This window comes from Scyliorhinus canicula, chromosome 21 (assembly GCF_902713615.1).
Source record: "Scyliorhinus canicula chromosome 21, sScyCan1.1, whole genome shotgun sequence".
Taxonomy (NCBI): Eukaryota; Metazoa; Chordata; class Chondrichthyes; order Carcharhiniformes; family Scyliorhinidae; genus Scyliorhinus; species Scyliorhinus canicula.
Window position 1 is genome coordinate 12,081,510 of NC_052166.1, and position 13,926 is coordinate 12,095,435.

The 13,926-nt window shown below is 51.4% G+C and overlaps 1 protein-coding gene across 1 annotated transcript; it reads right to left on the reverse strand.

Moving 5' to 3' along the window:
* Positions 1-827: 827 nt before the first annotated feature.
* LOC119955926 (gastrula zinc finger protein XlCGF49.1-like) lies at positions 828-10,966 on the reverse strand. The gene is made up of 4 exons (XM_038782583.1): positions 10,872-10,966; positions 1,821-2,060; positions 1,560-1,696; positions 828-1,364 (listed from the first exon to the last, which is right to left on the reverse strand). The coding sequence occupies exons 1-4, from the start codon at positions 10,964-10,966 to the stop codon at positions 1,036-1,038; spliced, it is 801 nt and encodes a 266-aa protein (XP_038638511.1). The 3' UTR covers positions 828-1,035.
* Between the last annotated feature and the right edge of the window lie 2,960 nt (positions 10,967-13,926).

A 13,926-nucleotide genomic window follows, 5' to 3' on the forward strand; every position in this document is an offset into this window, starting at 1 on the left:
TGCTGATGTGCCCAGGTCGGGTTTCCCTGAAACCACATTAAAATCTGCTCCCCCACCAACCCACCCAGCAATTCCATAAAACTCTCAAATCACTTCCTTCAGCTTCTCTATCCCAGGGAATACAAGCCTAGTTGAAGGAATTTCTCCGGATAGCTTAAACCTGGGCAGCCTGATAATATTCAGCCAATCAGCTACTGCAATCCTTCTGAGGCTCAATATGTCGGCAATAATAAAGGGTTTGCACTACATCTGGGAGAAAGCTGGGTCAGCTGTTGCCTGTACCTCTTGAGGTGCAGACACTTGACGTGATGCTGGACAGGAAAGGTCCATAATGCCATAATGCCTTGTGTAGCGGAATAGACCCGCTCTGCTTAACACCCGAAATTTGCCCAAGGCTGAAAAAACCAGGTTAAAAATTCCAGGTCAGATTGGGCAGAGGGAAAAATCTGAGCCATTCCTGTCTGATACCTCCCCACCCTCAGCGACCTAAACCTCCAGCCTTTCCCTCATGGCTCTGATAATTTGCTGCCGTGTCTGGCTATGATTCTACGACCATTCGCTGGCAGCAGAATTCTCTGGTCCTGTCAAGAGCGCATCTGTGGTTTCCCGGCGGCGTGGGATAGCTCCAATGGGAAATTCCATTGACAAGCGGCGGGAGAAGAGAGTGAACAGCGCAGCCAAATGTCTCCGACCTCACTAGCAGCTGTAGCAGGAAGGACCCATAAAAGAGAGTCCCGGCCGTCTAACCAGATACAGCAATTAATGCAGCCACTGCAACCCAGCAAAACCTGACCAGGAAACTTCATAATGAGACTGGACACACAATGTTTGCAATGATGATGGTTTATTTGAAATTTTTACATATATATATGCACATGGTTGAACTCCAATCTAGTTACGGGAGACCATAACATCAGCAGTAAAAATGATACCCACTTCCAACCCCCTCTCCGTGCGAGCCCACCCTCTGAACCCAACAACAGGATATCACAGAAAAAGCCCTGGCCTGCGACAGGAGGTAGCCACGGTCCCGCGTCAGGAATGAGCACTCTGATGCTTCAGTAAGTAGGAGGAGCAGGTGAGGCCTTCTCGCATTGCGAGCATTGTAGGGTCTCTCCCGGTGTGCACTCGCTGGTGTACCCGCAGGTGGTAAGAACGGGTGAAGCCCCTCCCGCACTGCGGGCATGCGAATGGTCTCTCCCCGGTGTGAACCCGACGGTGGGTTTCCAACTGAGACGGGTAGTTGAACTGCTTTCCGCACTCAGAGCAGGTGAATGGCCGCTCAGCACCATGGGTGGGCTGGTGTGCCAGTAGCTTGGACATGTACTTGAACCCCGGCCACAGTGGGTACAGATGAAGGGGCCCTCACCGGTGTGGACCGCCGGTGGGTCAGCAGGTTGGAGGAGCAGGCAAACCGCTTGCCACACACCGAGCACTGAAAGGGCCGCTCGCCAGTGTGTAGCCGCCGGTGAATCTCCAGGTAGGATGGGCAGGCGAAACGCTTGGGGCACTGGGAGCAGGCAAATGGCCTCTCGCCAGTGTGGCTCCGCTGGTGCTTCAGCAGGTGTGAAGAACAGGCAAAGCCCTTCCCACACTGGAGCAGGTGAAAGGCCTCTCACCGGTGTGGCTTCGCTGGTGAGTCTTGAGGTGGGACAGGCTGGTAAAGCGCTTCTCGCATTGCGAGCAAGGGAATGGCCTAGCTACGGGACTGGGGTTGACTCGGTGGCCCCTGCCCACACCGGGAGCAGCAGCCTTGGGCGTAGAGGGGCCTGCCAGGAGTGCGGCCTAGGGGCTCTCCGCACACGGAGCAAGGCAGTGACCGTTCACCACTGTGAACCCGCTGGTGAGTCTGCAGGTTGGAGGACTGGCTGAATGCTTTCCCACACACCGCGCAGGTAAATGGTCGCTCCCCAGTGTGACTCCGCCGGTGTATCTCGAGGTAGGATGGCCGGGCAAAACCTTTCCCGCAGTCCCCGGCACTGGTATGCCCGTTCCATACTGCGTGTCCGCCCACTGCCAGAGGCCTGCACTTGTCAAATCCCAACGCAAACCGTGTGCTCCTTCAGGTCCTCTCGCGAATCTCGTGAGCTCCCTGAGGGCTGTAAATGGTCCATTTCCAACGGCCTGTAAAACGAGTTTATAAAGGTTAGGACAAGTAGGTGGGAGGGGGAACATTCTGTCCTAATGTCTCCAAGGGTCCAACCCTCCTTCATCCCTCATTCCCAGCGTTGCCCCTCCCCCACCCTTCTCTAAATCTAGACTTGCCCAGCTTCCGTATGATTATTGTCCCGTGACCTGATCCCCAGGGACAATCACAGTGGATTGTCTAATCCCCAGCGAGACTGCAGAAGAGGTCTATCTGGATATTCCTCAGTTTCAGGAATCTCAGGTTTGGGGAGAGGCTGGAGCAGGGAGAATTCAGAAGATGCTTGATGGAGGCGTTCAAAGATAGGATGGGCAGCGGTGGATTTTGATTCTTCTCTAAGGGCCATTGTTCAGGACGGCAGCCAGTGACTAGTGATGCGCCTCAGGGTCTATGCTGGGACCACAACGTTTCACAAAGGCATTAATGATCTGGAAGGAGGAACTGAAGGCACTGTTCCTAAGTTTGCAGATGATACAAAGATCTTTAGAGGGACAGGTAGTATTGAGAAGCAGAGGGGCTGCAGGAGGACTTGGAAAGGCTAGGAGAATGGGCAAAGAAGTGGCAGATGAAATACAATGTGGAAAAGTGTGAGGTTACACTTTGGAAGGAGGAATGGAGGCATAGACTATTTCTAAATGGAGAAATGCTTGGGAAATCAGAAGCACAAGAATCCTTGTTCAAGATTCTCTTAAGGTTAACGTGCAGGTTCAGTCTGGAGTTAGGAAGCAAAGGCAAAGTTAGCATTCATGTCGACAGGGCTAGAATACAAGAGCAGGGATGTACTTTAAGGCTGGATAAGGTTCTGGTCAGACCCTATTTGGAGTATTGTGAGCGTTTTTGACGCCGTATCTGAGGACGGATGTGTTGGCCTTGGAGAGGGTCCTGATGAGGTTCATTAGAATGATCCCTGGAATGAAGAGCTTGTCGTATGATGAAAGGTTGAGAACTCTGGCGTCTGTACTTGGAGTTCAGAAGGATGAGAGGGGATCTTATTGAAACTTACAGGATAACTGCGAGGCCTGGATAGAGTAGACGTGAGAGGATGTTTCCACTTGTAGGAGAAACTAGAACCAGAGGACAGAATCTCAGACTAAAAGGGACGATCCTTTAAAACAGAGATGAGGAGGAAATTTCTTCAGCCAGAGGATGGTGAATCTGTGGAACTCTTTGCCGCAGAAGGCAGTGAGGTCAAATCACTCAAGTGTCTTTAAGACAGAGATAGATAGTTTCTTGATTAATACGGGGATCAGGGGTTATGGGAGAGGCAAGAGAATGGGGATGAGAAAATATCAGCCATGATTGAATGGCAGAGCAGACCCGATGGGCCGCTTGGCCTAATTCTGCTCCTATGTCTTAATGGTCTTATGAAACCTTCCTCGTTTAAAGGTGCCCCTGGTTGCTATTATATCGACTGATGCCAGCCAGAATGGGCTAGGAGCAGTTTTACTGCAAGAAAACGCTGACAAGACATGGCAATCGGTAGCATACAGAAAATGAAAAACAGTCTGCCCAAATCGAGAAAGAATGCCTCGGATTAAAGAGTGGGAATTGAAAAATTTACGGCCTACCAACATTCACTGTGAAGACCGATCATAGACCACTAGTGTCATTATTGAAAGAACCTAAATGAGGTGCCGCCTCGAATCCAGAGGCTAATCATGAAGGTACAGAGGTACGACTTCAATCTAGTGTATTTGCGCAAATACATAGTAGTTGCGGATGCCCTTTCCAGAGCAACCGACAATAAGGAGCAGACAGACATCTCTGAAATATTACAGGGACAGGTAAATTTGAGTCATAGAATCATAGAATTTACAGTGCAGAAGAAGGACATTCAGCCCATCGAGTCTGAACCGGCCCTTGGAAAGAGCACTCAACCCAAGCCCACACCTCCACCCTATCCCAGTAACCCCACCCAACCTTTTAGACACCAAGGGCAATTTTATCATGGCCAATCCACCTAACACGCACATCTTTAGACTGTGGAGGAAACCAGAGCACCCGGAGGAAACCCACGCAAACACGGGGAGAACGTGCAGACATCCAAATAGACAGTCACCCAGGGCCGGGAATCGAAATTGGGACCCTGGAGCTGTGAAGCAACTGTGGCTAACCACTGTGCTACCATGCTGTATCTGTGATGCAAACCTTTCCTGCATCGGCCAACAAGTCCAAATTGATAAAGGCTGAGACAGAGAAAGATGAAACCTTGCAGAAATCCAGCATAAGAGTCAAGGTTGACCTACAACTCATGCTCCAAATTCTGGAATGTCAGGCACGAACTGAGCTACATCGATGGCTTTGTGCTCAGGAAAAATAGAATAGTTATTCCACAATCCTCGGCACATGATCCTCGATTCACAAAGGGCACTTTGGGATTGAGAAGTGCAAGAGGCAGGCCAGATAATCAATTTATTGGCCAGGGATCAATCAGGACATTCAGTGAACAGTGGAACACTGTGAAATGTCAAAGATATCAGAATCATCAATGCAAGCACCCCGTGACTGAAAGTGAGTTAGTCAACAAACCATGGATGAAGATCGGGGTTGACCTTTTTTTACCTGGATGACACTGAATACATATTGCAAATTGATTCCTACTCCAGCTACCCGGAGGTAATGAAACTACCAAATGAAGTATTTGCGCGTCATGGCATACCGCAAATTATCATGAGTGACAAGGGTTCCTGCTTTGACAGTTGGAAGTGTCAGGATTTCACTCGGAGATATGATTTCAAGCAGGGACAGGTCGAGTCCACACAGCTTCAGTCCACACTAACCTCAGTCCAATGGGCAAGCAGAAAAAGGGGTCCACATCTGCTCAAGAAGGCCATTGCTTCACACAGTGACCCACATCTAGCCCTGTTGGTGTACCATACCACACCGCTGAATAGTGGATTAGCTCCAGTTTAACTGCTAATAGGTAGGAACCTGCAGACATTTCCCAGCATTCCTGAAAAAATCCATAATAAGCCCATAATGCAAAAAAATCACTGCTCAAAAGCAGAAATTAACACACTCTTACAACCGCTCCAGAAGAATGCTGGACAGTTTGGGACCAGATGATACCGTCAGGGTTAAGACACCTCAAGGATGGTCCATGACTGCCAAAATCATAAGACAGGCAGGCCCCAACTCCTTTGTCGTTCTCACGGATCAAGGCTCACTATTGAGACGCAATCGCATGGCGCTGCTAAAACTCAAAGCGAATCAACCGTTACTCTTCAATCAAGACTGGATGATGGAGTTGCTCCTCCTTGTATGCTGAGATGATGCACACGGCTATAGAAATGCCGAACATTGAAGCAACCATGATAAGTTAGCTTACCTGAAAATAACCAGACTACCTCATCTTCACCTCAAGCACTGTAACAGTCCACCAGGGTTCGAAGACAACCTGATCGACTTAATTTATGAACATTACCAACCCGATTATTTGAATTTTGTAGAGATATATCAACACTGTTAGTAAAATGTAATACTTTGAAGCTACAAATGTGTCAAAAAAGAAAAAAAAACATTTACAAAGGAAGGTGATGTGGTGATAGTAGATTGTCATCTGTATTATCATCTGTATGTAAATAATGATATATGTACAACTGTTGTAGTTCCAGCATCCGACCAGCAGATGTGCGAATATGCAGGTACATGACCCAGAAACACCATGTGTTCCCGGGGAAGGTGTTAGTAAGGATTTTGTAGCAGTCGCATATTAGAGTAGCTCTGCAGTATCTTAGTGTAAGTTAGTGTTGGACCATTATTTCCAACTGTATTAATCTTAGACAGTGTTAGTAATTTGTTAGTGGTGTTAATAATAAGTAACTTTGTGCATAAAACAAATCCTAACGTTCTTTGTTCAAACTACAATATCAAGATTCACATCAGCGCAATCAAAGAACATTACAGCAACTTGCCTATTTCTTTGTCCATAACAAACTTAAATTGTGCCATGCTCTGGTCGCTATCACCAAAATGCTCCCCCTACCAACACACCATCACCTGTCCACCTTAATTCCCCAGAGTTAGGTCCAGAACTGCACCTCCTTTTTCTCACCTGATGATTCTATATTCCAGGATGTTGAGCTGTCAATCCTGCCCTTCCCTCAACCACGTTTCCATGATGGCTACTATATCACAATTCCACATGTCAATCCTCGTTCTTAACTCATCCATTTTACCTGAATCTTTCTGGCATGAAAGTAGAGCCTTGTCTGACTCCCTTGAAACTACCTACCGCTGTATTCCCTCTGACTTGATTGTCTTTCCGTGCTATGCTGTGTTCCTATTCTGTTAACATTCTGCTTCCCTTGCTGAATTAGATTAAACTCCCAACAGCACTAGCAAACCCGCCAGCAAGGATGTTAGCCCTGCTCTGGTTCAGGTGTGGACCATCCCGCTTGTACAGGTCCCAGAAACTGTCCCAGTGGTTCAGGAATCTAAAGCCCTCCCTCCTGCACCAACTCTTAAGCCACACATTCATCTGCATTATTCTACTATTTCTGGACTCGCTAGCACGTGACACTGGGAGTAATCCAGAGATTACAACCAGAGAGGTCCTGCTTTTTAGTCCATTAAATGTTGATGCAAGCCCTCATCCCTCTTCCTACTTAAGTCATTGGTACCAACATGTACCATGACCTCTGCCTTTTCACCCTTCCCCTTCAGGATGCCATTCGGAGTCACCAGGGAGGCAACACACCATCCTGGAATCACGTTGATGGACACAGTAGCACCTATCTATTCCCCTGACTGTAGAAACCCCTATTACTATTGCTCATCCTCTCTTTCTCCCCTCCTGTAAAGACAGGCTTCTTCTGGTGCCAGAAGCTTGTCTACATTCCTGGAGGAACCAGCCTCATCAGCCCCAAGGTGGAATACCGGTTTGTGAGTGGGAGCCCAGGAGACTCCTGAACTACCAGTCTGTTTCTCTGGATTGCCTGGTGGTCACCCATTCCCTTCCTTCTCAAGTCCCTTCAGTTGTAGTGTGACCACCTTTCTAAACATGCTATCCACGATGCTCTAAGACTAGTAGATGCTCCGGGGAGAGAGACGGAGTACCAGGGAGAGACTCATCGGTACCGGGGAGAGAGACGGGGTACCGGGGAGAGACTCATCGGTACCGGGGAGAGAGAGACGGGGTACCGAGGAGAGACTGGGGGGGATACCGGGGAGAGAGACGGAGTACCGGGGAGAGACTCATCGGTACCGGGAGAGAGACTGGGTATCGGGGAGAGACTCGGGGGGGGGGGGAGAGAGACTCGGGGGGGGGGGTACCGGGGAGAGACTCGGGGGGGGGGGGGGAGAAACTCAGGGGGGTACCGGGGAGAGAGACGGGGTACCAGGGAGAGATTCATCGGTACCCGGGGAGAGACTGGGGGGGGGGTACCGGGGAGAGACGGGGTACCGGGGAGAGACTCATCGGTACCGTGGAGGAGACTCATAGGTACCGGGGAGAGAGACGGGGTACCGGGAGAGACGGGGTACCGGGGAGAGACTCATCGGTACCAGGGAGAGAGACGGGGTACCGGGGAGAGACTGGGGGGTACCGGGGAGAGACGGGGTACCGGGGAGAGACTCATCGGTACCGGGGAGAGACTCATCGGTACCGGGGAGAGAGACGGGGTACCGGGGAGAGAGACGGGGTACCGGGGAGAGACTCATCGGTACCAGGGAGAGAGACGGGGTACCGGGGAGAGACTGGGGGGGGGGGGGTACCCGGGGATAGACGTGGTACCGGGAGAGACTCATTGGTAACCGGGAGAGACCATCGGTACCGGGGAGAGACTCGGGGGGGGGGAGGGGGAGAGATTCGGGGGGGGTACAGGGAGAGACTCATCGGTACCAGGGAGAGAGACGGGGTACCGGGGAGAGACTCGGGGGGGGGGGGGTAACCGGGGAGAGACTCATCGGTACCCGGGGAGAGAGTCGGGGGTACCGGGGAGAGACTTGGGGGTATCAGGGAGAGACCCGGGGGTATTGGGGAGAGATTCAAGGGTATCGGATAGAGACTCATGTGTACCCAGGTACCGTGGGAGATACTCGGGAGTGAGGGCGGGGGCTTGAGGGTACCGGGGGAAAGACTCAGAGGAACTAGGGGAGAGACTCATGGGTACCGGATGAGAGACCAGAAGGTACCGGAGGAGAGGCCCGGGGGTACTGGAGGAGAGACTCGGGGGTACCGGAGGAGAGACCCGGGGGTACCGGAGGAGAGACCCGAGGGTACCGGAGGAGAGACCCGGGGGTAACCGGAGAGAGACCTGTTGGAGGACATGTAGTTGTCAGAAAAACCACTTCAGAACAAGAGGGGACGAGGTACTGCTGTTGAGGGATGAATAGTTGGGACTAGAAGGGGGAAGGCAGCCAAGTGTTAAAATCACCGTTCCTGAGGCTGCCATCTGCTCCTGGGCCGTGGCTTTCTTGCAGGGCCCTGATACTCAGAAGGGAAGTCTGGGCCATTGTGGTGTGAGGGTGGCTAGTCATTATGGACGTACGGATCCACTCAAATGTTGTTGGGGGCAGAAGGGGGAGTGGGGGTCTGCAGGCTCATTACTGACAAGGGCCAGTCTAATGGCACGGCATGTCAATAAGGAACACAGTTGCAGGTGGTATCGTTCAACTCAACTCACATACCTTAAGCCTGACTGCTCACCTCAATTATGCCCACTAAATCACCACTGATGATGTGTGAGTGCCACTAATTGCCGTTCTGGCGTGTTAGCCTCCACATTCAGTGACTGGGCAAGCACCTGCATTCTCTTTGATATTGAGCAAGGGAACACAGGCTGAGGAGAGCGCTCCAACCCTTCAGATGCCTAATGAGGTGCCATTGACTGGGCCTTGGAGTGGAGCTTGTGACAATGCCTGCGCCTGAGATGATAGCTCAGGTTGGACTTGGCATGCGTCCTCTGGAGAGCCAAGTCCTGGAAGGCCCGGCCTACTTCGGGTCCTGATGTGTGGCAACGTCACCCTCCTCAGCCTGTATAGCTGGAGCTAGGCGGTCGCAGGAAGATAGATGGAACTCTCCGAGAGTCACCTGGGCGGATGGCCCCGGCTGTGGACCAGCTGCTCCTCCTCCTTATGGATGCTCGAGTGTCCCTGGCTTCCTCCTTGGGATAGAGGGGCGGCTGGTGTGAGCATCGGAAGCCCAACTGGCATCTGGTGCTGGCACATGTGGATCCCTGTAACTACCTGAACAATGTAGTGCGTGTCCTGCAGCAGTGCAGGAGAGAGGTCTTGTGCCACCCTTGCTATTTTAACCAGGTTGTGTGAATCTGATATACCTTCCTGATGTTCCCCGCTTTGCCTTTGGAGCTCCTGCAATTGAGGTATGACCGAGTCCAGAAGCTTGTCACCTGACTGGGCCTCAGCCCAGCTTCATGACCTCCAGCAATCCTCTGCTTGCCAGCAGCCTGGGACATCCCTTCCTCTGCCTGCTGTGGATCATACAGTGTGATGTGCTCACCAGATTGTGAACTCCACCCTCGAGGCTGATTTAAAACGGGGTCCAATTGACGCCCATGTCTCCGCACTGGTGGAGGGTATGGGTGAAAGCTGATGGAGGGTATGGGTGAAAGCTGGTGGAGGGTATGGGTGAAAGCTGGTGGAGGGTATGGGTGAAAGCTGGTGGAGGGTATGGGTGAAAGCTGGTGGAGGTTATGGGTGAAAGCTGATGGAGGGTCTGGATAAAAGCTGGTGGAGGATATTGGTGAAAGCTGGTGGAGGGTATGGGTGAAAGCTGGTGGAGGATATGGGAGAAAGCTGGTGGAGAGTATAGGTGAAAGCTGGTGGAGGGTATGGGTGAAAGCTGGTGGAGGGTATGGGTGAAAGCTGGTGGAGGGTATGGGTGAAAGCTGGTGGAGAGTATAGGTGAAAGCTGGTGGAGGGTATGGGTGAAAGCTGGTGGAGGGTATGGGTGAAAGCTGGTGGAGGTTATGGGCGAAAGCTGGTGGAGAGTATAGGTGAAAGCTGGTGGAGGGTATGGGTGAAAGCTGGTGGAGGATACGAGCGAAAGCTGGTGGAGAGTATAGGTGAAAGCTGGTGGAGGGTATGGGTGAAAGCTGGGATTGTTCTTTGATCCCCAGGGCTGTGATTTTGCGGCTGCAAATCCCGCTAAATCCTGCAAGTGGCCGAAAACGAGATTTGTGCCAATGAGATGTCGGATTACGATCTCTGGCAGTCCCAGGTGGCAGTGCCAGAGGTGGGCACTCAGTTGAGCCCAATGGGTGGGGGGGGTCCCTTATGTGTGGGTGGTGGGAAGCGGTGGGGGGGGGGGCACCCCGATGCTTGTGGAGTGCGGGGTGGGGGTAGTTCCTCCGTGACTGTAGGGTTGTGGGGCAAATTTATTTTCAGCGTTGATCCAGGTACCGGCTCTATCAGACCCCACCCCGCCAAAATAACAGTGCAAACCATATCCCCAGAGAATCTGGAGAGAAAGCTCAGCTGTGCTGCTGGAGAGCTACATACGGTTATCAGAGGGAGACTGACTTTGAAAGACGTTGGGACGATTCCACCCATGTCAGAGAAATCATCCACGCTGGTCTCGGAGCTGTATCAGGCCTGGCTGGTGGACTCCCTGGGATGCACCCCCACACCCCCCCCCCCCCCCTCTCCCGATGTGGCTACGAGAGAAGGGAGCTTTCATTAGTGCGTGGCAGGGGCCTCTGGATACAGGGCGCATGTCTCACCTAAGTGTTGTGTGATCGCTGATGCTGTGCCACACCCTCACCTTGATTGCCATCGACACAGGGCTCCCTCCTTGCATTCTGTGAGGATTTTCGTTCCTTGGCATCCCTCCACCTGATTGCGTTCTTTCCCGTTCATTTTGTGCTGACTTGTCCTGCATGAAAACGGAGGCTGCGAATGTGAGCAGGACACAGGGAGGTGTTGAGGAGCCGGCCCACAGGGGAAATGAAGATGTGTGTGGGAGAGAGCGAGGGGTGGTGTCTTTTGAGCTGGCAGTAAGTGAGCTCCCTGTGGATGTGTTATGGTGCATGAGTGATGAGAGTGATGAGAAGAGAGACTCACCCTGGCAAGAAGGAGGAGATTATCCTTTATGGTCACTGGATGCCAGTCCTCTTATGCAGGAAGTTGGCACTGACCACGGTGGCCACGCCTCCCAGGAAGGTTGGTTTCATATCTCGGTGGGTACCCTGTCCAAGGTTAGAGGGCGTCACTCCACACCTCGGCAGTCTGCCTTGGTGGAAGCCTCCCTTGCTGCCATCTATTGCCATCGACCAAGGAGTGGTGGCTGCCGAGCATTAGGGCAGACTTTAAATGGAGTGCTGAGGAAACAGCAGGGCAGGCGAATCAGAGGCTGCCCACCAGCGAGCCGGTGTGAATACCCTGGCCTCACTTTTTTTTAAATCTAAGTGCTGCACAATATGACATGAAAACCTGCCCCCCGTGATCATCGTGTTCAATGTCACTTCTCCCATCCCGCCATCAGCTTTTGCCGAATTTAGGGAAAATTCCACCCATGGGATCTTTTTCCCCTCAGAGCATCAGTTTATGTCAGGCATTCTATTCCCATAAGATCCCGACATTGCAGAAGGAGGCTATTTGGCCCAACGAGTCTGCACTTACCCTCTGAAAGAGCACCCTACCCAGGCCCACACCCCCACCTAATCTTTTGAACATGAAGGGACAATTTAGCATGGCCAATCTACCTAATCTACACATCTTTGGACATGAAAACAATTTAGCATGGCCAATCTACCTAACCTTCACGTCTTTAGAATGTGAGAGGAAACCAGAGCACCCGAAGGAAACCCACGCAGATATGGGGAGGGCATGTAAACTCCACACACACAGTCACTCGAAGCCGCAATTAAACACGGTTCCCTGGTGCTGTGAGACAGTGGTGCTAACCACTGTGTCACCGTGCCGAACAGTGGAGAAGGACTTAGGGACTGAATGGCCTACTCTTGCTCCTACCTCTACTGATTTGAAGTTTAGTTCATCCATTTTAATCAGTGAATTTGTTTTGGTTAGATGACCTAGAAGATAGAAAATGGAATTTGAAGAGACTCCTCAAATCGCTTTGTCACTTCACTCAAAAATCCAGGGAAGGTAATCACCTATAGCCCAAGGAAGGACGCAGCCTGCCCCTTTAACATCCCAGTGGGGGTTGTGTAAAATTCCAAGTCCAGGCCAAAGAGTAAAAGAAAAATAATTTCACTCACAGCTTTGTTCCAAGCACAAAGCTTCAGGATTGGGTCCACGCTGTGAACTGAAATCTCCGGTTAACAAATCAAGTGTGCAACTGGATGGGTTACAGCTGGCGACGGAATGAATCTGAATTCAAATTGAAGATGAATTGAAGCTGAGTTAGAGATGGTGCTGGATTAATAGATTGTATCCATTCCAAGATATTTCAGGCAAGGGTCGACCTATTCCAGGCTGGGTTGGTCCATTGCAGCCTACTCCAGGCAGTGGTGGGTATATTGCAGGTTCAGGTCTCAATATTCCACGCTCAAGTGTGTCTATTTCAGGATATTCCAGGCTGGGATGTGTCTATTTCAGGACATTCCAGGCTGGGATGTGTCTATTCCACGATTTTCCAGGCTGGGTTGTGTCCACTTCAGCATATTCCAGGCTGGGATGTGTCTATTCCAAGATATTCAAGGCTGGAATGTCTTTTCCAGAATAATTTAGGAAGGGTTGTGTCTATTCTGGGATATTCCAGGCTGGGTTGTGTATAAACCTGGATATTCCACACTGGGATGTGTCTATTCCGGGATATTCCAGGTGTGCTGTATCTATTCCAAGCTGGTATATGTCTATCCCAGGCTGGGATGTGTTTATTGCAGGATATTCCAGGTGTGCTGAATCTATTCCAGGAGATTCCAAGATGGTATATGTCTATCCCAGGCTGGGATGTGTCTATTCCAGGATATTCCAGGTGTGCTGAATCTATTCCAGGAGATTCCAAGATGGTATATGTCTATCCCAGGCTGGGATGTGTCTATTCCAGGATATTGCAGGTGGCTGTATCTATTACAGGATATTCCAGAGTGTTATGTGTCTATTCCAGGATATTGCAGGTGTGCTGTATCTATTGCAGGAGATTCCAAACTGTAAAATGTCTATTCCAAGATCTTCCAGGCTGGGATGTCTCTATCCCAGGATATTCCAGGCTGGGATGTCTATTTCAGGATATTCCACGGGCTGTATCTATTACAGGATATTCCTGGAGATTCCAAGCTGGTAAATGTCTATTCCAGGATGGGATGCCTCGATTCCAGGATATTCCAAGGTAGGTTGTGTCTATTGCAGGATATTCCAGGCTAGGCTGTATATATTTCAGGATAGTCAAGGCTGGGGTGCGTCTATTCCAGGACATTCCAGGTTGCTGCAGTTTTTCCCACTTTGACTCCGGTTCCCCCGGACAAAGGGAGGCAGATTCTCGCTCCCGCCTCCTCCTGCGCTGCCATTGGCTAAGCATCCGGAGCCGCTGCTGCGATCGAGCCCGCCCGGCGCTTCTTATTGGCTAAGTGACGTCAACATAGTGACGTCACAGCCGCCGCCACGCCGTGAGGTCCAAAGCGGCAGAGCGGGGATGGGGCGGGATCGGCGCTGGAGCGGGGATGGGGCAAGAACGGACCTGGAGCGGGGATGGGGCAAGAACGGAGCTGGAGCGGGGATGGGGCGGGATCGGCGCTGGAGCGGGGATGGGGCGGGATCGGCGCTGGAGCGGGGATGGGGCAAGAACGGACCTGGAGCGGGGATGGGGCAAGAACGGAGCTGGAGCAAGAACGGACCTGGAGCGGGGATGAGGCAAG